The 25,488-nt window shown below is 38.3% G+C and overlaps 1 protein-coding gene and 1 long non-coding RNA gene across 8 annotated transcripts in view; one reads left to right on the top strand and one right to left on the bottom strand.

Moving 5' to 3' along the window:
• Positions 1-25,488, top strand: part of PRR14L (proline rich 14 like) — a 79,310-nt gene that overhangs the window by 48,144 nt on the left and 5,678 nt on the right. For 3 of the 7 annotated variants that reach the window (XM_058281698.1, XM_058281704.2, XM_058281697.2), the window contains 5 exons: positions 3,907-9,130; positions 11,500-11,571; positions 12,151-12,316; positions 13,085-13,191; positions 25,267-25,338. In XM_058281698.1, the coding sequence (XP_058137681.1) occupies positions 3,907-9,130; positions 11,500-11,571; positions 12,151-12,316; positions 13,085-13,191; positions 25,267-25,338 (5,641 nt within the window). Of the gene's footprint in view, positions 1-3,906; positions 9,131-11,499; positions 11,572-12,150; positions 12,317-13,084; positions 13,192-15,599; positions 15,678-16,255; positions 16,456-25,266; positions 25,339-25,488 lie in introns of those variants that run through there. The other 4 variants (XM_058281703.2, XM_071209887.1, XM_058281702.2 and 1 more) reach the window with 3 other exon arrangements.
• The window catches only part of LOC131274606 (uncharacterized), a 63,562-nt gene continuing 50,238 nt past the window's right edge, over positions 12,165-25,488 (bottom strand). Inside the window, exon 3 of the long non-coding RNA XR_009181888.2 lies at positions 12,165-12,299. This is a non-coding gene — a long non-coding RNA (uncharacterized lncRNA). The remainder of the gene's footprint in view (positions 12,300-25,488) is intronic.

Here is a 25,488-nt window from a genome sequence, read left to right as displayed (position 1 = left end):
ACATGTTCCAAATCAGCTATTTACCAGTCTTTAATGTGGCGTCTTTACACTGGTTTAAAGGGCAGCAGAGGCAGCAGACAGTTACTTCAGAGGACACTGGACATTATGATCTGGAAGCCCATTGTGATGCTACCCAGTGTCACACACCACCCCACTTTTCTCCAAGGTAGTCTCATAATTCTAGAATGGCAGGTCCAGCTGATACAAAATAAAGACAAGACAACACGAAATTACCCTGTGGATGTATCCTACTTGTACTATGCAATCACTGATTTTGAACACAACTCGTCCCAAAGACTTACTATGATCATTCTGGCTTTTTCGGTTGGATGACCCATCAATCTTGCACTCAACTTTCACCTCTTTCTTGGTACTGTTAGAACTAAAGACTACCTGGACAACAACTGGCTATAAATATCCCACATGCAGTTTTTTTCTCATAATATGGAAAATATTTTATAATAAGTCTGTATTTCCATTGCTAGGATTGGTTGCTAAAACTGTCATGTTTTTGCCCTTGGGGACTTTAAAAAAAATGATTTTATGTATGGTATGAGATGGGGTCCACTTTATTATTTTGCCTGTGGATCACAGATTGTCCCAGCACCATTTGTTGAAAAGACTTCTTTCCCCATTGAATTGAACTCTTTCCTTTGTCAAAAATCAGTTGACAGACCATACATGTTAGAGTTTATTTTGGATTCTTAATTCTATTCCATTGGTCTATAAGTTTATCTTTATGCCAATATGAACCATACTGTCTTGATTACTATAGCTTTGTAGTAAGTTTTGGAATCAGAAAGTATGAGTTCTCCAACTTTGTTCTTTTTCAAGATTGCTTTGGCTTGTTATGGGTCCCTTGCATTTTCATGTGAATTTTAGGATCAGCTTCTCCATTTCTGCAAATGTCAGCACTTTTAAGTGATTATTATAAAATTTGAAGTTCATGATCTTAAACCTGGTGGTTCAACTCTTAGGCTTTTAAAATGGGCTTGTACCTCAAACAAAGGCACATTTCACCCTTAAGTATACTTAATTTTCCAATTCTTCATTCAGCTAACATTATTCTGTACCAACCGTGTGCCAAGGTCAGTATCAGGTACTAAGGCCAGAGCAATCATTAAGATTCCGTATACATATATCAACTCATTTCATCCTCACAATAACTCTGTGATGTAGGTGCCATCTTTATCCCCATCAATGTTCAGCAGCCTTTAAAAAATTTCTAAGAAACATGAAATTGCCTCAAACTCTCCTTTCAAGTTCTTTGAATTTTCAAAACAAATCTGATTAAAAACAAGTCAAAATAATGGACAGAATATTGTTTTGATTTCAAGCTGTACACAACCTTTTTTCCCCACCAACAACTTGCTACACGGCCTGGGAAGTGGCTTCTCCCTCACCTCCTCACAAAGACTTTTGACTAAGTGGAGCAGAGGCGTTCTGCCTGCAGTGGGGCCTCTAAGGGAGAGGAGAGTCTTTGCGTGCAGTGCCTTGCACAGAGTAAGCCCGCAGTATACAGCTCAGGTATAGATGAGAGTTTTTCAGCTTTCCAAGCAGAGGTTATAGGGATACAGCTAGGATGGTGCTGAGACAGAAAGGAAGTCCCAGAATGCATTTTCATTTTGAATGGCAGTCCAGTAGAGAAATATAATAAACTCATTTGGAATACTTGTGCTTAGAAATTCATGAAGACAGTGGCACTATCTGTTATGATATGGAAAGCCAGGCCTGTTTCTCAGCTTTTAAGTGCTGTGTGGATCATTAGGATGTCAAGGCTGCCTTTAGTCAGTGATTGGTGTCTGTAGGTTCCAGTGTGCATTCACCCATCTAATGTTTTTAAACTCCAAATACTTTAAAATGATGTGTCCTGACCTGTTCTCAGGTCCATTAAAATAAAGAGAGAAAACAGAGCAAAGGAAAGGCCACCTTTCCTTTATGTGGCAGGCATGGTACCAAGCAATGTTTTACATGTATTATTTAATTTAATCCTCAGTAGCACTGAGGTAAGTGTAATCTCTCCTTTTAACAAAAGAGGAATCCTGGAGATAAGTAACATCACAGAGCCAAGGTTCAAGCCAGGTTGGCCTGGCTTCAGAGTCACTGCTTTTTCTCTCATAACTGCTGCTCTCCGTAATTGTTGAAGAATGGATAAGGAAGCCTTGGGTACTCTATTAATAGCACTTGTTGGTTTAACAAGTGTGTTCCTCAATTCCGCAGTACCTTTATTCACTGAGTACCTTTTATGTTCCAGATAGTAGCCTGGCAATAAGAAAGAGAAAAACAAAAGAAACATGATCTGTGCATTCGTGGAGTTTATATTCTTGTGAAAGTTAGATCTTTAAATTGATTTGCTTTTCTTTTTAATTAGTAAATCTTTCAGAACTGTGTTGGGAGTAAGTCATTATATAGTGACAATTCTATATTGTGTTTTGCAAAGAAATATATGACTTATGAGAACAATTAAAATGAATCATATGCAATGACATGAAGTTATTTTAAAGGTAAAGTCATTCAGATTATCCTAAAAAACGAACAGTAACAATGTGTAATATGTCAAGCAAAAGGCTTACAAAATTAAATGAAATTTTGATTTAAAAAATTTCTGCCCACCCCTCAGCAGATTACATCATACTAAAGGATAAAATTGGTTACTTCAGCAGAAAGAATCTTGCCTCAAAATTACATTGAGCTTATTGCTTTGCTCATCTGCTATCTACTCATTTGTTTGGGACCAAAATTTACGGAATTGCCTAAGCATAGAGAAAATTGATAATAGTTATTTATCTGTTTAGTGTAAATGGCTTGCTATTTATATACATACATATACTTATTACATGTATGTACACACTTGAGGGTATGTTTTTTCTTTTTATGTACATTAACAAGTTTGAGGTCTTTATTGCCTTCTATTTTGGAAAGTAAAACCCCTTTATGAATTGCATGTTTCATCATGGAAAATTTCAAACTTATTAAAAAGCAAAAGAGCTTACTAAACCCCATGTACCTATCACTCAACTTCAATAATTATCGGCTTATGATCATTCTTACAAAAAGATGGTCTTATGTGATTAATTGGGTTCAAGACTAATATTCAACTTACAAATAATCTCTTTTATATATCAGTTGTTATGTGTAACTTCTTTTATCAAAGAGGTAATTTTATCTATGACTTATCTAAGTTGAAGTAATAAGATGATTAATAATGTAAGCTACTGTGTTGCAATTTTACTTTATTAATGTTTTAGAATGGAAGCCTCTTAAGACTCTAGTAGGCATATATGTCTGTGCTTTAGTTAGTTGTCCAGCATTTATCTATAAATGCTAAGCAACATTCAGAGAAAGGCATTTGTTCAAAATTACCTGTTTCTGGACTGGAGAATGAACTATGGTCTAAAGTAGACTTATTGGTATTCTAATATAGACTCACTGTGATTCAACCAATGGAAAAAATTATATCATTGATGTGGAGGCAGTGGCCACTGGAGGTTCTGAGGGCAGAGAGAGGGAAAAACGGTATAATATGGGGACATTTTCAGGACTTGGGAATCATCCTGAATGACATTGTTACGATAGATACAGGCCATTATAGATCTTGCCATAACCTACAGAATTATTTGGGAGAAAGTGTAAACTACAGTGTAAACTATCATCCATTGCTTATGGCAATGCTCCAAAAAAAATATTTTTTAAATTACCTGTTTCTGTCAGGTACACATTTGACCCTCTGTCATATTTTGCAGAGAAGAGCAAAAACCATTGATAGAGCACAGTAACTGCAATTCTCTATTTAAATTGGGTCTTTGTTGTTGCTATTGGTCATATGATTAAATTCATAAAAGTAGAGCAAATTATTTTTTTTTATGATGTACTTTCTGATTTGGTTTTACTTCTTTTGTATAAAAGGGAATGTACAGATTACAACTGAAACTCTGCTAAAATCCCCAGAAGAAGTACAAGGTATGAAGGTCAATGGGACTAAGACGGATAATAATGAAGGACACAGGAATGGCAATGTGAGTAAAGGTCTTTCAGCTGGGTGCAGCAAATACCCAGAAATAGACAAAATTTTGACCAGTGGTGAGGTTTCAGAAAAGAGCACATTAGTTTCCCTAGAACCTTTAATCCTTGTGGACCCTGGATTAAGAGAAGCAACTTCTAAAGAAAAAGAATGTGAAGAATTAAAAACTTGTCCTTCTTGGTTGTCATTATTACCAGGAAACAGTGCCATTTCCAAAGTGGGCAATGGGAAGGAAGAGTTGTGTAAACTAAGTCTTGTCTATGAAGCAGATGACAATCATCAACAGATTCTTGGCCATCATCCTGATAAACACAGTTCTGCACATGACAGTCCCAAAGCCATGATAAGTAAAGCTGTTGTAGAACCCTTGGAAGAAAATCTGGAGTCCAGAACAGCACCCTTAGAAGAACGTGGCCTTGAAAGTGATGGCTTGCTGAAGGGATCTGCCAAAAAGACAGACTGTTCCTATTTTGATGGGAAAGATCAAAGCAAGAAGTTGGCTTCCAGAGAGGAAAATGAATTATACCTTTTGAACCCCAGGAGTGAAAGGGGTGAGGTCTTCCTTGTTAATGACAGACAACCAGAAGAGAATGCTAGTGGTCATAATTTTGGCTATTCTAGTGAAAAAGAGTCTGTTGACTCCCTAAAAAAAAATGCCCACAATAACTGTTGCATTCAAGGCAATATTTATACAGAGAGCTCTAGCCCTTTAATATCCAATTCTTTTGCTGAAGCCACAGAAGTAATGATAAAAGAAAATGATTTGATAATCACTTTAGACATTCAAAGTAGCTTGACAAACCATGAGGACCATAAAGAAACTTGTACTAATAAAAGCCATCCAGGCAAACACAGTGAAGAAAGCAATTTTTCCTCATTGATGCAGATTGAAGAGCCAGAACAGACATCTACTATAGAGCCCAATGTGTTACGTGAAAAGACTTACAATAAAGACTCTAATTCCTTAGTCAACCTCCAGAAAAATATGGAAGCCTACACCAAGTTAATTGAACCATTGGATAGTGAACTTCTGTTTAAAAGAAAATCCCTTTTGTGTTTAAAGCCAGAGAACCAGTTAAGCCCAACAAATGAGATATCAGAACCCAAGAATGATATTGTTCAGTTACCACAATCCTCAGAATTTGATTACAGATCTGAGTCAGAAAAAACTCTCTACTCCCCACATTATGATAATCCACATTTAGATGAACAGATCATTGCCTGTGAGATGAATGAACTTTGTTGTACTGATGAACTGGCTGTAAACAAAGTAGAAAATGAATGTGTTTTAAATCAACAAGTGTCCCTTAATTCTCAAGACCACGCACAGTTACCCACTGACTCCCTACTAAATAGAAACAAAGAGATGCCTTTAGCAACAAGTGAGGATTCCCAACAGAGCCCTCACCCTCCTTTAGAGGATGGAGCAGACACTATCTCTGATACCCAAACTGTTCCCATTGAGACAAATAGGAAAAACATCTCTCTACCAGGTGACAAAGCCTGTGATGCCTCTTCAAACAGTTCCACCTTAAACATCATAGGAAGCCTAGAAAAAAAAGAAGAAATTACTGATTCAGGAGCAGAAGATCTACATTCCAGACTTCTCTCAAGTAAGAAAGGAGTTTCCTTTCCTCAAGAGACATCTGTCATGGAATGTCAAAGTGTTCAATTTCAGAATCTCTGTCATTGTGCGAGTAAAAATGCACCCGAAGAGAGCATGTGTTCTGCTTTTGAATCCAGCAAAATCATTGTAAAAGTTAAAAAAAATTGTATAGCAAAATGTGAAAATGCATTTTGGCATGGTGATCACGACTCCCAAGGAACAGAAGCCTCTTTGAAAAAGAGCACACATAAAGTTAGTTATACACCAGAAGAAAGTAAACTTGGTAGCAGAGAAACTAAAGGCAGCCTTCAAGAAGATAACCACAGAGACAAAATGGCAGCAGGCATATTCAGTAATGGAGCTCCAAACAAAACCATTCACACCACCAGTCACATCAAACTCATTAAGGAAAGGCTGGAAGGAGAGGAACAGGATATACCCAAAGAGACTGCATTTTGTAAATATAACATCTCTGATTGTGCTGCACAAGATCTAAACCAATCTGCAAACATTCCAAGTACTGAAAAATTGTTGGTCCAGTCTCCTAATATCATGTTCTCCAATTTTAAAAACATGGACCAAGCAAATAAAACTCTTGATCAGACGTCAGAAGAAGTCCTTGACTGGCAGAGTAACCAAAACAGACCAGATGAATGCAAAAGTGGCATTAAACCAGCTAAGGAGACCCTACATAGTGACCAACGAGAGACTGTCACAGAGACTAATGGAGGGGTAAGCCACAGCCAAAAGGATCTGCTAGCTGGCTCAGGCAATAATAACCGACTCTGTTGTAGAAGTCCAAAGAAAGGCAATTTTCAAGGAGACTTTGGAAGTATTCTTTGTTCTGAAGAGTCCTCAGACAGTATGGTAGCCCTCGTCTTTACAGACCATAATAATAAGCCTGAAGAAATACTAGATGCAAACTCATCTGGTACATTTGGTAGTGGTGCAAGGCAAGAAAAGCTGGCATTATACAAAACCTCAAGGAGTACTTTGCCTCAGAGAGGAGAACTGAATGCTGAATTTACAAAAATGTTTGAGCGGGATTCAAATTTCCCACATGCTACTTCCTCTGCAGTGGAATCTCTTGAAATAAAAAAATCATGTAAAGAGAAAGTATGCAGATCTTTAGAAGACTATGAAATGGAAGGGTGTACAGATTTTTGTGCCCATGCAATGGCATGTGTTGCAGATCATGAGCCAAATATAAGAGTATTAGATAGAGTGAATATGTCTTTAAATTATATTCCTCATGAGCAGCAAGTTAAAGGAACATCTCTGAGAAAACTGCAAGTAATGGGTGAAGAATCAAGATTAGAAATAAATTCTGAGTTTGACAAGGAAAATTTTTCAAAAGAGTCATTGTTTTCTAGGTATCAAGATGACAACTCTGTTCCCCTAGGGACCCTAGGATCTACTGAAATAATGCCTTTGTATCTGTCTTCTCAAGAAAATGCAGAAACCAATATTACTGGTACTCTGGGTGAAGAAACTGATCTGAAAGATCTTCTTAAACCAAATGATGGTAAAATGCTTTGCAGAAATATAAAGGACTACGTGGTCCTGCCTGAGATGAAGGAAGGTGTGTCAAGGAATATGAGTAGTCCTAGTAAAGGAGACAGCATGTGCCTCAGTGGAAAAGAAGATACTTCAAAAATTTGTCACCCTGATGAAAATCCAACTCATAGTCATTTGCCTTTGACTTTGGAATCAGAAGCTAAGGTGAAAGGAGAAGAAACCAAAGACCATCTGAAGGGTCCTCTGGGTCACTTAGCTGTTGAGGAGGAATCTGAAGAGATGATTACCAGAGAAGACAGTGATAATGATAATATGACCGAGACTACTCAGACCCACTTTAAATGCAAGAGGATACCTAGTGATGCTGAAGAACAACAAAGCCAGAGGGTTTGGGTCTACACGTTACAAAAGAAAGAGAAATACCTACATCAAAAAGGAGCACATGCTATATTGGAACAAAGTACATCATCTAAAATGTTGTCAGATGAGGCACAAAATAAGAACCTACCGAAGGATTTTAAAGATGGGTCTACTATGATGAAAGAAATCACCCTAGCAAAGATGGCCAAGGATGACATTGCTGCACAGTCTCAGAAATTGAAAGACCCAAAGATGGAAAGCTTATATCATCCATTAAAGAAAGACACTGAGTTGTCCGCAGGTCCTTGTCTTCCTGGCACCCTTCAGAAAGCACAAGATCCTAACTCTGTTGGGTGTGATGAAATACACGGTGCCTTTGGAAACACTTCACATCAGAAAGGAGTGCTTCCTTTAAAGAAACAGCCCCATCGAGCATGTAAAAAAGTTTCCTGTCAGGAGCAAGTCAAGATGGGAAGGAAAATAAGTAAAATCAGAAGTCCTGCCTTTATAATGAGTTTCTCCGAAACCATCCCCACAATAGAGCACAAGCTTCTCAGTTCTTGTGCTGCATCTGCACCTGCACAGCTGGAATCAGAAACAGTAACTACTAGGAGCTTAATTAGCCACATACCAAAGCAGAAGGCTACTCCGTGCCATCCCTTGCGGAGCCTGAATTTTAGGAAGCCTACCAAAGAATTAGCCTTACTAAACAAGCTGTCTATCCTTGCCTGTAAACTGGCCCCAGCCACAAAGACCCAGAAACTAAGGTATCGGCGGTGTTCCTCTGAACTGCTTCCTGTGGCTAAAAGCTACAAAAGGTTCAGATACAGAAGGTTCTTGGATGGATTTTCATACAGTACAATGCAGCTGAATCCATATTTGGCAGCTAGTGGTTGGGATAAGAGGCCTAACAGTAAGCCCTCGGCACTTTATTCTCTTGAGCCCATCAAAATGAACTTCATAGATTTGAGCAACAAGATGCCATCACTACTGTTTGGTTCTGAAATCTTCCCAGTGTCATTTCAGGTGAAATCAGGCTCAGACTGCATGGCTGAGTCCTCAAGGACTTTTCCTGAGCACTGTGCTCCTGAGAGGCTTGCCTTAGGAGAGGCCCCCAGGTGCCCATCTCAACCTCCCAAGTGGACCTTTTCTTTCTTCTTGTCCCACGGTTGCTCTAGGATGGCCACATTCAGGGAAGATACTGGCCTCCTTCGTCAGGCATGCTCCCAGGCTCCTCCACAGCCTCCAGCTCTGCTTCAAGACTGTGGAAGCACTGCCATCATCCAGACTAGAGCAGGTCGCTCTGTCCTTGGCCTTCACACGCTTCTCGCACTTTGTTCCCCCGGGTGTTACCGAATCTGGACAAAAAAACGGAGTTTCTCCAGTCACATGCCCACCATACAGAGGCTCTTCATGACGCAGTTTACCCAGGGCTTGAAAGGGTTAAGGTCTCCAGCATCCATAGCAGACAAGGTCTTCTGTTCTCTGCCCTACTCTGTGGGCAGAGTGCTGTCCATTTGGAGCCAGCATGGGCCCTCTGCCTTCGAAGTCACTGCTCTTCATTCCAATCACAGCACGCGGCAGTCAAGTCTAAGTCTGCAGCCAAGTCTGGGCACCACAAGCAGGTAAAATCTGTCCCCTTTTCTTTTCCATGTTTGCTTCCTGCCACCAGGGAGAGGAGAGGGGAATAGAAGCCTCATGGAAAATGCAAGGCTGTTTGGGGTCCTCTTTGAGTCTGTATTTTCTGCCTACCTTGGTAAATTGCTGCTGAGAACATGCAGCATCAGTTTAAGTGTAGGCTCCTCAAATTTTCCTGCAGAATCTACTCCTATATTTTGTATCATCCTTTTTTCTATCCATTTCATTTTTCAAGCTATCAGGTCTTTTGACTCTTGTTTTCTCTTGCCTCCACCTTAAAGATCACAAATACCCATTGCAAGCTAAAGGCTCTATAAATAGTAAAAAATAATGCCTTAGCTGTATTTTATGCACAGTGTTAAGACACCCAACACCTAACTCAGTGTGTGATGTGTAAAGGATACAGAATAACCCATTGTTAAAATCCTTAAACAGCTGCTTTAGACATATAGATATGTCCTACTTGTAATTCTTTGGATAAACAGAAACTTAAAACTTTCAAAATTTGCCCTTACTACTGCTATAGTTTAAAAATTAAACAATAACAAAAGCCTTAACATTCTAAATAGCCTGTGAGAGACCTTATTCTCTGTATCTGGCCAGTCACTCATGCAGAATCATTTTGTGTTATTAAAAAGCTGTTGGTGCCTTTTGTATAGTTCCCTATACAATTCTAGAAAATACCCCAGAACCTGAACATTGGTGATTGAAATCAAAAGAAGAATTACTTTTATAACTGCTTCTTCTCTGGCTAATAGAAAAATGTCACTTGATACAATACATCCATGAAAATGCATTAGAACAAATCAAATTATTTTTAATAATGATGTACTGCTTTTACTGTCTAGTTGTGCGTGTGCTTCTCAAATCTCGTAATTGTTCTCTGCTGTATGTCTATGGCACACAGCTTTAAATTGTGTTACCTTCTTAAAATATTTTGATCCCTGAGGTTAGTGCAGAGGATATTTAGTCTTTTTACCCCATGAAGGTATGATCTTTGATCCTCTTTCTTCTTTTCTTTTCCACCTGATTTTTGTTTCCTGGCATAGAATATTTTTTTCTCTCTTATTTCCTATGTCTGACATTTTATATTGTTTTCTTTTAAAATTTATTTTATTTACTTTATTTTTATTTTATATAGAAGGTGAAGAGATTATGGTTGTAGGAATTTTTCCTTCTCATTGACTTTAAAAATGCCTTAACATCATTATGCCTGCACTTAAGAGTTTAGGAAGTTTGCAGTTTTTCTAAGCACGCTTAGAAATATTTTCCAGCATGGTAAATCAGGTATCCCCAGAAAACAAGACTTAAAAATGATTGAATTAATTTATCTTCATATAGGATTTTCTCATTTGAACCTGGTTCTCCAGCATTCCTGTAATATAGAAGGGAATGGCATCTTTTTGCCAGTTTTAAAGATGATGAGACTGAGGCTCATTAAGGTCTTTTTTTAACCCATATTGCTGAGCTGGTTACTGTTTTAGCTGAGCTAGAACTTGAACCTAGGTCCCCTGGTTCCTTATTCAGTCAGTTCCCTTTCCAATATTCTACCCTGCCTCCCTTTCTTTTATTGGTACTCCTCAGAGAATCCATAATTGGTGCTAAATATTATTCTAGAAATCTGCATGGGATATTATCTGTGCTTTTTCTACTATAAAATACTATTAAATAAACCTATCTTACTTCTTAGAGGTGCTGGGTTGTTTGGTCATCATACAAATGCCTGTGCTGTGTTCTAGATACAGCAAAATTTGGTACAGGTTCTACTTGGAGGGTACAAAAAGCTCTCCAGCATTGCATATTATTGTATCTGTAAGTGACTAATGCTAGTGGTTCATTTATGAACATAATAACTTCATGATAAAGGAACCAACATTGTTAACAGTTTTTCTACATGGCCATGTTTTATGTGCACTCTGGCATTAAAGAAAATCATAGATTTTCTCCACAGTATTTTGTAAGAATATATAAACTGACAGATTTTATTTTTATAGAGTTAATGCAGTACTGAGTACCATATTTAAATTAGTTTTAAAATTCTTTTTTTAATACACACGTTCACTGACTTGATTAGGCAATATAAGGTTCGTTTTTTTCCCTTACTGTCCTCTTTGCTTCTCTACCTTCTTTCCATTTAAGTAGGAAAATAATCTTTCTGTGAGCCTGCCTCCATTCCAGTGGTGGCACATAGATTTAATTCTCATGGCTGGGAGGTTTTCAGCTTTCTGGGTTTCTAACATTTCTCATCTACCTAGGGTTCTAATTAAGAATCATGTGCTAAGTACTTGCAATGACATCGCAGCTTTTCCCTTTCTAGTGCCCTAACCTGTGCTTTTGAACCTTTGCTTCACCCCAGCCACGCCATGTTACCATATGTGCCTCTTCCAGGCATGGAAGCTACTTGTAGCGCCAGAGGCAGTCAGACGAGGTAAGCCTCCAGTGGCTCCTAGCATATGGGTGCACGCTCAGTGATTGTGCATGAAAGAGCAGTGGCATGAGTCTAGCTCTTGTTCTCCTACACCTGAACTGCATCTCTCAGATGAACATCCTCTGAGATCCTAATGAGTTCTATTACACATAGTAACTAGGGATATGTAATCAATACCATTTAGAAAAAGACAAAATCACCAGCCACTTCATTGTATATAAAGAAATCGCCTCTCAAGTTATTTTGTGTCTTGGTGATTTAGTCAACTTTAGTCCCTGCGTGGTGTTGATCTCATGTAAGCATTATTCATTTGTTTAGTTCACTAAATGTTTTCTTCCCCCATAAACCTGTTCCTATTTACATTTCCCCTTATAAAACTGCTCCATACCAGTGAAATAAATTGACATCATTCTTGTAATTTTTTGCATATGCAGACAAAGACATGAAAAGAAAACTGCCCTTTTTGGAAAGAAGGAAAGTCTTTAGCCCTAGTCTAGATGTATAAAGAAATTGAATGTGCTGGGCATAGAAGGGATATCTCTCATTTTTCTTCTTTGTCTTTTCTCTCCATGGTGCTAGACTAGAGCCTGCCCTCTCTGCCTTGGTACCAAAGTCCTGTTTGGTAACAGAATCAGCTGTCAGCAAGCTCCTCCTTTCAGCCTCTGAGTTCCAGGTTCCTGGGTTTGATGATGATGTTACACAAGTATGTCCCCGACCACAGAGCAGCCCTGCAGAACAGAAAGAGGTAAATGTCAAATGCTGGTGGCCTTACATGACTGTTTTAGGAAGGGGTCAATCACCAACTGTAGATCACCTGACAGGCACAGACTTGTCGCGGAGTATCTTTATTTACACCCTTTAGCTTGAGTGTTGGAGTTAACCAAGCCAGGAGTTTTTCTGCTTGGCCATTAAGGATTATACTGGATTCCTTTTGTGTGTATGTGTGTGTTTTTTTTCCTTTAACTTTTTATGGAAGTAATATATATACAACTCAAAATATATGTTACTTAGATTTCTTAATCTATATTGTTTTCCAGATTTTTTTCTTTTGAAAACAGCTTTTAGTTGCATTTAGAGAATTGAACCAGAGTGCTGCTTTGTGCAAACAAGATGAGTGAATGATGGTGTTTTTCAGTATTGCAACATCTGTTTTCTCTAATAGTTGCAGACTCTTTTCTATGTGTGTGTGCTTTTTAGGAGGTACCAGGGATTAAACCCAGGACCTTGTCCATGGAAAGCAGGAGCTCAACCACTGAGCTACATGCACTCCGCAAGTTGTGGGCTTTTATATTGATAATGTCAATATTTGAATTGAATGTACAATTCTCTTTTAATAATAGAAAGGTGGGTAATTGCTGAAACATGGTTGGCAGAAGTAGAGGGAGCTTTGTTATAAACTACTTATTAGAATCATCTGTAACCTGAGCAAGTGAAGTCTTAAGTCAGGAAGAGAAACTTTATATATTTAAAATGTTTTATAACTTGACCATCCTTCTTTTTAACTTATAAATAGCCTGAGCCAGAGAAGAGGCCAAAGAAAGTCTCACAGATACGCATCCGGAAAACCATTCCTAAGCCTGACCCTAATCTTACCCCCATGGGCCTTCCTCGACCCAAAAGGTGAGCTCCCTCTCTAATACAAACCATTTTCATTTTTTTGGAAAATAGTTTGGCAGAATGTAATGACCCTTTATACAGCCATATACTTTAATCGGTTCATTATTATACCTGTGGCAATTTATTCTAAAGAAATAATTGGTAGTGTAGCAAGAGATTTATGTACAAGGATATTTTGGTGCATTCTTTTTTCTTTTTTCCCCAGTGCATTCTTAATAATTTTTATTGAGTTTACTATGTACCAGGTATTGCTCTTTACAACCATGTTATCAGTTCATCCTCTCACAATGCTAGGAGGGGAATACTGTGTTATTCCCATTTTTAGGTTAGGATACCAAGGCTCAGTGGTTAAGAACCTTGTATTAGAGTCATAGTGTCAGTCTGTGGAAGAGATGGCTTCTCTCTAACACAGGTTTTATCCAACCCCAGAGCACAAATTCCCAACACTCTGCACATAAAACTGAGAAAGGACTTAAATGCCATGATGTAGAAAAGTTTAATGTTTTTTAGAAAGTACCACGTCCATCTTAATGCCTATTTTATAGCCATTAAAATTTTTCAAAAATTTATTTTTATGACACAGAGACTTGCTAACTACAAAGTGGAAAAAAAAAAGATTACCATACTATATATTTGGTGTGATTCCAATTTTGCAATTGTAAATATTATACAGACACACAATATATAACATTCATTTTTTAAGATATCTTCAAACTGAGATTTCCTTGTGATAGATTTGTCTTTTTCATTTCTCGTTACCAGAGAAGCCTAAAAATGATCTTTTAAGTACCCCTGGGAAAGTTACTTAACCTTTCTAAGCTTCAGGAACTTAGCTGTAAAATGTGAATTAAGAATTCCTAACACTTAAGATTACTGTACAGTTCAAATTAAGAAAAAGAATGTGTACTCTGTTATAGTACTTCACACAGAGCTTTTTTTTTTCTTTTAAGATTTATTTTTATTTATTTCTCTCCCCTTCCCTCCCCCTGTTTTCTGCTCTCTTGTGTCCATTCACTGTGTGTTCTTCTGTGTCCGCTTGCATTCTCAGTGGCACCAGGAATCTGTGTCTCTTTTTGTTGCGTCATTTTGCTGCATCAGCTCTCCATGTGTGTGGCGCCACTCCTAGCAGGCTGTGCTTTTTTCACACAGGGCAGCTCTCCTTGCAGGGCGCACTTCTTGTGCATGGGTCTCCCCTACGCGGGGAGCACCTCTGTGTGGCATGGCACTCCTTGTGTACGGCAGCACTGTGCGTGGGCCAGCTCACCACATGGGCCAGGAGGCCCCAGGTTTGAACCCTGGATCTCGTATGTATAAGGTGGACACTCTATCAATTGAGCCACATCTGCTTCCCCACGTAGAGCATAAATGCAATAAATACCATTTCACTTGTCCATCTCCCTATCGTGTCTCTTCAAAAGAAGTTTTAAAATATTTCAGATAACCAAAGTTGAATAGTACTTATTACTAGAATCTGAGAGAATTCAGTATCAGTTGTATTCTATCTTGCATTTGTATGTCAGTGTAAATTCTGGTAATGTTACTCAGTTCTTTCAACATCATTATTTTTCACTTTTTATTTTGAAATAACTTGAAAGATAAAGGGGAGTTGCAAAAATAATACAAAGCTCATATAGAAAACTTCAACATAACCCCCTACCCAGATTCCCAAATGCACCAATTTTTAACAATTTGACAAATCTATCTTACTCAGCATTTGAAAGTAGGATGTATACATCATGCTCCTTAAATATTTCCTACTGCTATGTACATTTTCTTAGTAAAAGGATATTACTTGTTTTCTTTTTTTTGAGTTACCAGGCCAGGGATTGAACATGGAACCTAGTAAGTGGGAAGGTGGTGCTCAACCACCTAGCCACATCAGCAACCTGAGTTGGTTTTTTGTTTTGTTTGTTTTGCTTGTTTTTTTAGGAGACACTGGGAACTGAACCCAGGACCTCCCATGTGAGAAGCAGGTGCTAAACCATTTGAGCCGTATCTGCTCCCCCTCCAGTTGTTCTTAAGATAGATACCCATCTTAATTACATTTATAAAGTTCAAGAAATTTAACACTGATATGAAGTTGATAGTCTATATTCCTTTTTTTTTTTCCCCCATATTTCCCAAAAATGTCCTTTTGGAACTTTTCTATGTTGTTAAATCCAGTCAACGATCATGTATTGCATTTAATTGCTTTTGTCTTTTTGCAGCTCTTTTTGTTTTTAAATTATGGAATAATATATACAAGTTAAACTTTCCCACTTCAACCACTCGCAAGCAGAAGGTCTTGTAGATGTTTCCCTACACTATTTTCTAGGAGTTTATGGTCCTGGCTTTTATGTGTAGGTGTTTGATCCATTTTGAGTTGATTATTGTATAGAGAATGAGATAGGAATCTGCATTGATTCTTTTAGTTATGGATATCCAGTTCTCCCAGTTGGACAACATATTCTTGGCAAAGGAACCTGGACAACATTTCCCAGACATGTAGGGTATGTTCTCACTCTTTGTATTATAAAAAGGATAGCCCACTATCAGCTATTACAGAAATGAAGTCAGATGGAAAATTTTAACAAATTGTTTAAACTATTTTCTTGAAGAGTCTTCCTCCACTGCCAGAGATCTTAAAGCCTCCTGGTCAGTTATTTGGAAGCAATTCTTCACGCAGTTGCTGAATTTAGCTTCCACTTTAGGAAGAGAACTACCTTTTTCTATACTTGCTTACATTTTTGTTTTAATGTTGCCTACTGAACTATGTTTTAGGAATTTTTTTCCCGTATTTCAAAAGATTCTTGGCTTTTTGATCTTGGGTGTTGATGGTTTTGAGTCTTTCCCATTCTGGTTTGATTTTTGTGCATTTTTGGCTGGAATATCTCGTATAGATTTCTTCCCTGGAGCTTTTTCTTCCATTTCCTCCTTATCATCATCATCACATCCTCTTTGTCAGCAAGTTTTACTTTTTTCCGTGGAATCTTACCACCACTTCCAGGAGTAGATCACTTTCCAGATATACTTAAGAGTTTCACATCCTTCTCCTCGTCATCTTCTGACTTTGCATCTTCCTCCACAGGTCTCCATTAATATGCCAAGCCCTGAACCACACTTCAACTGTAAGACTACAGGTGGTGTTATTTCAAAGCCTCCAAGAGAGTTGGCTGCCATTGTTACGTTAATTGGACTGCTGTCATAATTCATTGCCTCTGCTTCAACAATGTGAAATTCATCCTTTGTACCAGCACTTAAACTAACTGTTCTTAAAGATAACCAATGCTCATTTTCATCATTATCTACCTTAAAGTACTAGCCTTTGTCAGCCGTTAGTTCACAACCAAAAAGATGAGCTCTGGGGCCTTAGGGGTCTCTTGACCATGTCCAGAGTACAGTCACCTAGGACAGAACCTCACCAGACTGCATTAACTTTTAAGTGATAAATTTGAATTTCTCCCACACTTTCATCATGAAAAAGACATGACCATAACTGATCTTAAAGACGGATTATCCAATCCCCAAGGTCTACCATAAAATTAACTAGTGACAGAGCTATTGTTTAAAACTTCAATATACATGACCCTCCATCCCTTCTCATTTCACCGTAATCCTTGTGACTAGGTGTATATGAGGAAGAGGTAAGGTACTAGAATATTTTAAGAATGTGGTACGTTCATTACCCAGTTGACTTTCATTTTGAAAACAACAATACTGAATAAAATACCAGTTTTCAAGTACATAAATAAATTTTGGAGGAAATAAATAATGAGAGACCCAAAACTAAGTGAAATTATCAATCTAGAAAGGAAAAAGTGAGTGAGTAATAAAGCACCTTTTGCTTTGATGACAAGTTCAAAATCATGGTATCACCGAGCTTGCGTTTTCATTGGCTTCATGGGACAAGAGAAGAAATCTAGCCCCTTACCAAGATGAGGGTCTAGTATGAGACACACATGCATTTATTAAATTTGACACCCCCCACATCTAAGGGTACAATCTCAATGTGAAGGTGAGCCAAAAATTAACTGTATACATTTCTCTCCACTCCCTGGAGGACACTAAGGGAAATTGACTTCTCCAAATCCTGGCACTGGGTAAAGGACAAGAACTCTCCCTGGAGAAATTAATAACTACAACTGGCCTTATGGATTTGTAGCCTGAATCGTGGTTTCTAGGTAGACTGAAAAACTTTCAGCTGAGAATTTAGTTTACATTGGTCTAAGGTAAATAGTGTCATCAGGCTCTTCACAGGGACGAAAACATTGTTTCTCAAGGAATCTGCCTTCAAATATGATCTCAAATAAAATTTAAAGGAATGCCAAAACAACCTACAGAAAAATCAGAAAATATGGAAGGAAATCAGGTTCCATGAGTGAGTGTAAACAGAAACAGTAGATATAAATCGAATCTGAAAAGACTTGAAATAGTGAAATTATTAGGACAATATAAATTAGTAGGTTATATGCTTAAAGAAATAACAGATTTAAGTATGAATAAAGGAGCAAGACTCCTAAAAATAACCAACTAGACTCTAAATGGAACCCTAACGAACTCCTTAATATGAAAAACAGAATAATTAAAATAAAATCATGACAGATGGGTTTAACAGGAGGTTTAATAGAGCTAAATAGAAAATGAACAGGAAGATAGACCTTAACAAAATGTTCAGAATGAAGCAGAGAGACAAAAAATGAGAAATATGGTAATAAAGGAGGATAAGAGATATGGAGGATGGGACGTGGACTTGACCCAGTGGTTAGGGCATCTGTCTACCACATGGGAGGTCCGTGGTTCAAACCCCAGGCCTCCTTGACCCGTATGGAGCTGGCCCATGCACAGTGCTGATGCGCGCAAAGAGTGCCATGCCACGAAGGGGTGTCCCCTGTGTAGGGGAGCCCCACGGGCAAAGAGTGTGCCCCATACGGAGAGCCGCCCAGTGCAAAAGAAAGTGCAGCCTGCCCAGGAATGGTGCCGCACACACAGAGAGCAGACACAACAAGATGATGCAACAAAAAGAAACGCAGATTCCCATGCTGCTGACAACAGCAGAAGCAGACAAAGAAAGAAGATGCAGCAAATAGACACAGAGAACAGACAACCAGGGTGGGGGTGCGGGGGTTGGAAGGGGAAAGAAATAAATAAATAAACTCTTTTTTAAAAAAAAAAGATATGGAGGAAAGGACTGAAAGGTCTAACATATATCATTAATCAAAGTTCCTGAAGGAAAAAGAGAGCGGGAGGAAAGTAGTATTCAGAAAGATAAAAGTTTGCAAAAGATATTAATCACAAACAGGATCAATAAAAAGAGAATTCCATACCTAAATACATCCTAAGAAAAAAAAGCATGTGACAGAATCCAGTGCCTTTTTATGATAAAAAACAAAACAAAACAAAAAACACTCAACAAACTAGGAATAAAAAGAAACATAATTTTTAAAAAAAGCGTAATCCATGTACCAAAAACATAACTAACATTCTTAATACTGAAAGACAAAGTTTTTCCCCCTAATACTAGGAACAAGACGAGGTTGTCTGTGCTCAACACTTATTTTCTACATTGTACTAGAGCTTCTAGCTTTGACAGGCAAGAAATTAAAGGCATCCAGACTGGACAGGATAAAGTAAAATGCAAATGACATGATCTTATAAATAGAAAACCCTAAAGAACTCCATCCACACATTTACACATAAAAAATAGTCACTAATAAAGAAGTTCAGAAAGGTTGCAGGATATAAGAGCAATATACAGAAATCATTTTTGTTTCTGTATCCTAGCATTGAACAATCAAAAAATATGAAATTAAGAAAACAATTCCACTTACAATAGCTTCTTTAAAAAAAATACTTGCAAATAAATGTAACCACAGAAGAGCAAGACTTTTACACTGAACATTATAAGATATCATTGAAAGAAGTTAAAAAAGATCTAAATAAATGGAAAGACATCCTGTGCTCATGGATTGGAAAACTTAATATTTTTAAGATGGTATTTACTACCCAAAACAATCTATAGATTCAAATAATTCCTATCAATATCCGAACTGGCTTTTTTTGCAGAAACTTAAAAGCCAATACTCAAAAAATACGAAAGAGCAAGTGACCTAGAATTTCAAAACAACTTGAAAAAGAACAAAGTTGGAAAACTCACACTTCCTGATGTCAAAACTTAGTACAAAGCTTTAGTAATCAAGACAGTGTGGTACTGGCATAAGGATAAACATTTAGATCAGTAGACTATGATTGGAAGTCCAGAAATAAACTGCTATTTCTATCTATGGTCAGTTGATTCTCAACCAAGGTAGCAAGACAATTCAGTGGGGAAAGAATAATCTTTAAGTATAAATCATATGACCTTTAATTAGGCAGTGATTTTTTAGATATGACACCAAAAGCACAAGCAACAAAAGAAAAAATAAATTGGACTTTATAAAAATTTAAAACTTATGTTCATTAAAGGAAACAATCAAGAAAATAAAGACAGTCCAGAAAGTAATAGAAAATACTTGCAAATCTTATATGTGATAAGCATCTAGTGTCCAGGATATAAAAATAACTCTTACAACTCAACAACAGAAAGATAAATAGTCTAATTTTAAAATGGGCTAAAGATCTGAATAGAAATTTCTCCAAAGAAGATACACAAATAGACAAATATACACAATGATGCTTGACATCATTTGTCTGTAAATAAATGCAGATCAAAAACACACTGAGCAGGAAACGAATGTGGCTCAAGCAATTGGGCTCCCGTCTACCATATGAGAAGTCCAGGGTTCGATGCCCAGGGCCTCCTGGGGAGGGCAAGCTGGTCCATGTGGCGAGCTGGCCCATGCAGGAATGCCGACTCATGCAGGAGTGCCACCCCGCACAGGAATACCGCCCTGCGCAGGAGTGCCAGCCGACGTGGAGAGCTGGTTCAGTAAGATGTTGCAATACGAAACAGAGGAGAGAAAATAAGAAGACGTAGCAGAACAGGGAGCTGCTGACGCAAGAGAGTGATTGCCTCTCCCACTCCAGAAGGTCCCAAGATCATTTCCCAGAGCTGCCTCATGAGAATACAAGCAGACACAGAAGAACACAGCGAATGGACAGAGAGAGCAGACAGTGGGATGGGGGGATAAATAAATCTTTTAAAAAACACACACATTTTGAGGGAAGCAGATGTGGCTCAAGTGACTGAGCTCCTGCCTATCACATGGGAGGTTCCTGGTTCAGTTCCCAGTGCCTCCTAAAAAAGACAGCAAGCTGGGTGTGACAGGCAGGCGCTGCAAGATGACACAAGTTGATGCAACAAGAGATGTGGGGAGGAAAAACAATGAGACGGACAATGCAGAGAGCAGATATTCTTGGTGCCTCCTAAAGATAGCAAGCTGACGTGATAGGTGCAGCAAGCTGGCACAACAAGATAATGCAATAAGAAATGTGGGAAGGAAAAACAATGAGATACAACAAAGCAGAGAGTGGAGGTGACTCAAGCCTTTGGCATCACCCTCCTATATTGGTGGCACCTGGGTTCAGCTACTGCTGCCTATTAAGGTGAACAGACACAGCAAGTGCAAACAACAAGTGGGTGGGGAGAAATAAACTTAAAAAAACACACACACACACACATTGAGGTACCACTTCACACCCACTAGGATAGCTAGAGTAAAAAAGAAATAAGTATTGGCGAGTGTATAGAAATTGAAACCCCCATAGATTGTTGGTGGGAATGTAAAATGATGTAGCCACTATGAAAAACATTTTGGCAGTTCTGCAAAAAGTTAAATGATTGACCACATGACCCAACAATTCTATTCCTAGTCCCAAGAGAAATGAAAACAAATATCTATGCAAAAACTTGTACATGAATTTTCATAGCATTATTTATAATAGACAAATGTGGAAACAACCCCGAAATCTGTCACCTGATGAATGGATAAATAAAAGGTGGTATATTCATACAGCAGATTAATTGGCCATAAAAAGGAATGACATGTTAAGTAATACTATAGAATGGATGAACCTTGAAAGCATGCTAAGTGAAAGCCAGACACAAAGGGATACAGATTGTATGACTCATTTATATGCATTGTTTAAAACAGGCAAACTCAAAGAGACAGAAAATAAATGGATCGTTGCCAGGGCCTGGAAGGATTGGGGAATGGGGAGTAACTGCTTATGGGTACAGGGTTTCTTTTGGGGGTGTTGAAAATATTCTGGAATTAGATAGCAGTGGTGGTTGCACAATGTTGTACTGAAATGAACACTTTAAAAAGGTGAAATGTTTGGTATGTGACCTAGGGTTATTTGGCGACTTGGTACTTGATCATCTAGGGCAGGAAATGTACAAAATGAGTGTATAATCTCTTGTAGTATCAGAAAGCAAGGAAGCTCTAAAAGACTACTAGAATCATGCCAAAAGGGCACAGAAATCAACCTGACTCTTCTGTCCACAGCTGGGACAGGCTGAGCTTTGAAGGAATAATAAATAAATGATTGAAGCACATCAAATATATTTAAATCCAGTAATTTATGATACTTAAAAAAAAAAACAACAATTTCCTGGCCATTTTTAGGGTACCAATTCATTATTTTGGAAATTGGTAACTAAAAGGAAGAAATCAAGCATATGACCTGCTTTTCCTTTGCAAACTGTTCCTCAGGATTACCAAATAGTTGATAAGCATGAAATTTCTCTTTATACAGAAGTATTCTATTAAATAAATGAAGGAATGGTAGACTGTTTCCATTTTATAACCCATAAAGAAATAATAAATACAGGCAGTGTTCACCAGTGGCTTTTCACATCACACACACAAAAAAAGACAACCAAGTATGTACCTCCTGATATAAATATGTCCCACCACCTAAAAATCTTCCTACCAAAGAAACTGAAATTAAATATGGCCATGCCTCTAATCTAGTTGCCCATTTATAGGAAATAACCTTTAAATCCCATGTGTTTGGGACAGGGAAAAAAAACTTACATAACATGACACCATGGGCATGTAATTTTTAAAATTCTCGACTGGAGAAACCACAGACCAAATTACTTGGCTTCATTAATAAATATGAAATAATACAAAAAAGATGTCAGAGGAATCTATATAGTAAAAGAGACGTGATAGAACACCAACAGCATATAAATTGGGACTGTATTGATTGGACTTAAAAAGTTCCAGCAACCTTGTATTGTTGGGAAAGGGTAAAAATATTGATGAGGGAAGTGGATGTGGCTCAAGTGACTGGGCTCCCACCTACCACATGGGAAGTCACTGGTTCGGATCCTGGAGCCTCCTAAAGAAGACAGCGAGCTGGCACGATGGGCAGGCACAGCAAGCTGAGACAACAAGAGACAAAAGAAGAAAAAACATAATGAGAGACCCAACAAAGCAGGGAGCAGAGGTTCCCAGTGCCTCCTAAAGAAGATAGTATGGCAAGGTGACACAATAGGAGACACAGGGAGGAAAAGCATAATGAGAAATGCAAAGGCAGGAGTGGAGGTAGCTCAAGCAATTTGGTACCTCCTTCCCACATCAGAGTTCCTGGGTTTGGCTCCTGATACCTTGTAAAGAAACAAGGACAAACCCACACAGCAAGTGAAAAACAAGAGGGTAGGGAGAAACAAAATAAATCTAAAAAAAAAAAAGTTAAAAAAAAATCTATATTAATGATTTTTTTTTAACTATGCTTGTTAAAATTCTTGGTGGGAAGTGTATTTGGCCCAATGGATAGGGCATCTGCCTACTACATGGGAGGTCCAAGGTTCAAACCCAGGGCCTCCTAACCCATATGATGAGCTGGCCCTGTGCAGTGCTGATGGGCACAAGGAGTGCCATGCCACTCAGGTATCCCCCGCATAGGGGAGCCCCATGCGCACGGAGTGCCACCCAGCGTGAAAAAAGTACAGCCTGCCTAGGAATGGCGCCACACACATGGAGAGCTGAGCAAGATGACTCAACAACACGAGACACAGATTCCAGGTGCTGCTGACGAGAATACAAGCTGACACAGAAGAACACACAGCGAATGGACATAGAGAGCTGACAACTTGGAGGGTGTAAGAGAAATAAATTAAAAATTAAAAATTTTTTAAAAATTCTTGGTAACAAAATAATGGAAGTAGAGTGTATAAATGTCAAGTTGGGAGAGAGGGAAAGAAGTCAAAGGGAAGAAAAAAACATTGAAAAGGTGGGACCAAAAAAGATATAATAGATAAAAAATCAATTATATCAATCCCAATAAGTGTAAATGTACTAAATTCTATAAGTTGGAAATTGGCAGCCTAGAAAAGAAAATCCAGTTACATATTGTTACACATCTAAAACTTACCACAATATTTGAATGGAAAAGATAAGGAAAGTGGAGGAGAACCTTGAGTGGCAAATGTCATCCTAAATAAACTTTAAAAAAGGAAAAAAAGACATTTATTTATTCCTCCTTCCCCCTCCCCTCCTCTGCCCATTTGCTGTGTGTTCTGTGTCTGCTTGTCTTCTCTTTAGGCAGCACCAGGAACTGGGACCTTCCAGAGTGGGGTAGAGGTGCTCAATCTCTTACACCACCTCAGCTCCCTGGTGTGCTATGTCTTTTATTGTCTCTCTTCTGTGTCTCTTTTTGTTGTGTCATCTTGTCGCGCCAGCTCTTTGCTTAGGCCACCTTGCTGCGCAGGCCAGCACTCTACGTGGGCCAGTACTCTGCATGGGCCAGCTCACTGCTCAGGCCAACTCGCTGTGTGGATCAGCTTGCCTTCACTAGGAGGCCCTGGGAATCGAAGCCCAGACCTCCCATGTGGTAGACAGGAGCCCAGTCACTTAAGCCACATCTTTTCCCCCTAAGTAAACTTTAAGACTAAACAACATTAATAGTGTGGTAAAGATGGGTCAGACATAATAATTTTTTTTTAATTCACTAATAAGTTGTAATATTTCTAAACTTGGGGGCACCTAATAGCATATCCTAAACTATGTAAAGCAAAATAATAAGAACAAAACAAAAAAATATATGTAAAGCAAAAATGCCAGCTGCAAAGATTTTATGCACCCCTCTCAAGCAAAAAAATCTTTAAAAATGTAGACTTTTTTTTTTTTTAGGATAAAATTATTTTTTAAAAGATTCTTAGGTTACACAAATGTCACACACAAAAAATAGGGGATTTCCATATGCCCCACTCCCCTTATTTATTTTTAAGAGGTACCAGGGATTGAACCCAGAGCCTGTACATGGGAAGCAGGCACTCAACCACTGAGGTACACCCACTCCCCTAGACTCTTTTTTCCCCTGTCTGTGCTTTAACAAAAAAGCCTATTTCTCGTTCACACAAAAGCTTCTGAAGTTCTGACAGCCTCCAAGATAACTTCTTTAAATAACAGCTTAGAGATCCAGGCAGCTTGCATCAAAATTGTTTCCAGGTCTCCAGGGTAAGGAGAGAGCACCAGTGGTCATGCCAGCGCTTATAAGCCTTGATCCAGAAGTTACAAACCTCACTTCCATTCAGAGTCCTTTTGCCTGACTAAGCACATGACCCTACCTAGCCTGAAGGGCTAGAGAAATGGGGAGGTGAGGGAGGCTTGATATCGAGTGAGCAGTACATTTCTCTGCCATAATATTAAAAGACATTTCTGGGGAGTGGATGTGGCTCAAGCGGTTAAGTGCCTCCTTCCCACATGCGAGGTCCCGTGTTCAGTTCCTCATGCCTCCTAAAAACAAAAACAACAAGCAAAGAAACAAAAATGACCTACTCAGGGGAGCCAGTATGGCTCAGTGGTTGAACTCCAGTTTCCCACTTACAAGGTCCCTGGGTTCAATCCCTGACCCTGGTACCTTAAAAAAAAAAAAAAGGCATTTATACTCACATGGACAGTCATAGTCTCACAGAACATTACTGGGCTATAAAACAGTTTTACCAAATTTTAAAGAATTGGCATACAAACCATATTCTCTGATTAAAATGTACTTAAGTTAGAAATTCATAAGCTAAGAGATAATTATAATATTCAATATGTTTGGAAATCAGCACTTCTTTTATAAGTCATAGGTCAAAAAAATGGAAATTAGAGTTGAGGATCCAATCTTCTCTTGAGAGCATGAAGAATTTATTTTTTCTTCTTTCAGGCTAAAGAAGAAGGAGTTTAGTTTAGAGGAAATATATACCAACAAGAATTATAAGTCCCCTCCTGCAAACAGGTAAGTATATATGGCTGGGAAATAATAGGGTGGGAAGACTTCTGAAATAATTGATGTAAATCTCTAGTCCTTTCACTTCAGAGGGGGTTTATGATCAGTTTGGCCAATTTTGGGTTTTGGAAGTAAGTAGGATTGATATTTTTCATTACC

The sequence above is a fragment of the Dasypus novemcinctus genome, chromosome 19, assembly GCF_030445035.2.
Source record: "Dasypus novemcinctus isolate mDasNov1 chromosome 19, mDasNov1.1.hap2, whole genome shotgun sequence".
In the NCBI taxonomy this organism is placed as follows: Eukaryota; Metazoa; Chordata; class Mammalia; order Cingulata; family Dasypodidae; genus Dasypus; species Dasypus novemcinctus.
The sequence above is the reverse complement of the archived record's forward strand: the minus strand, read 5'-3'. Positions and strand labels throughout refer to the sequence as shown.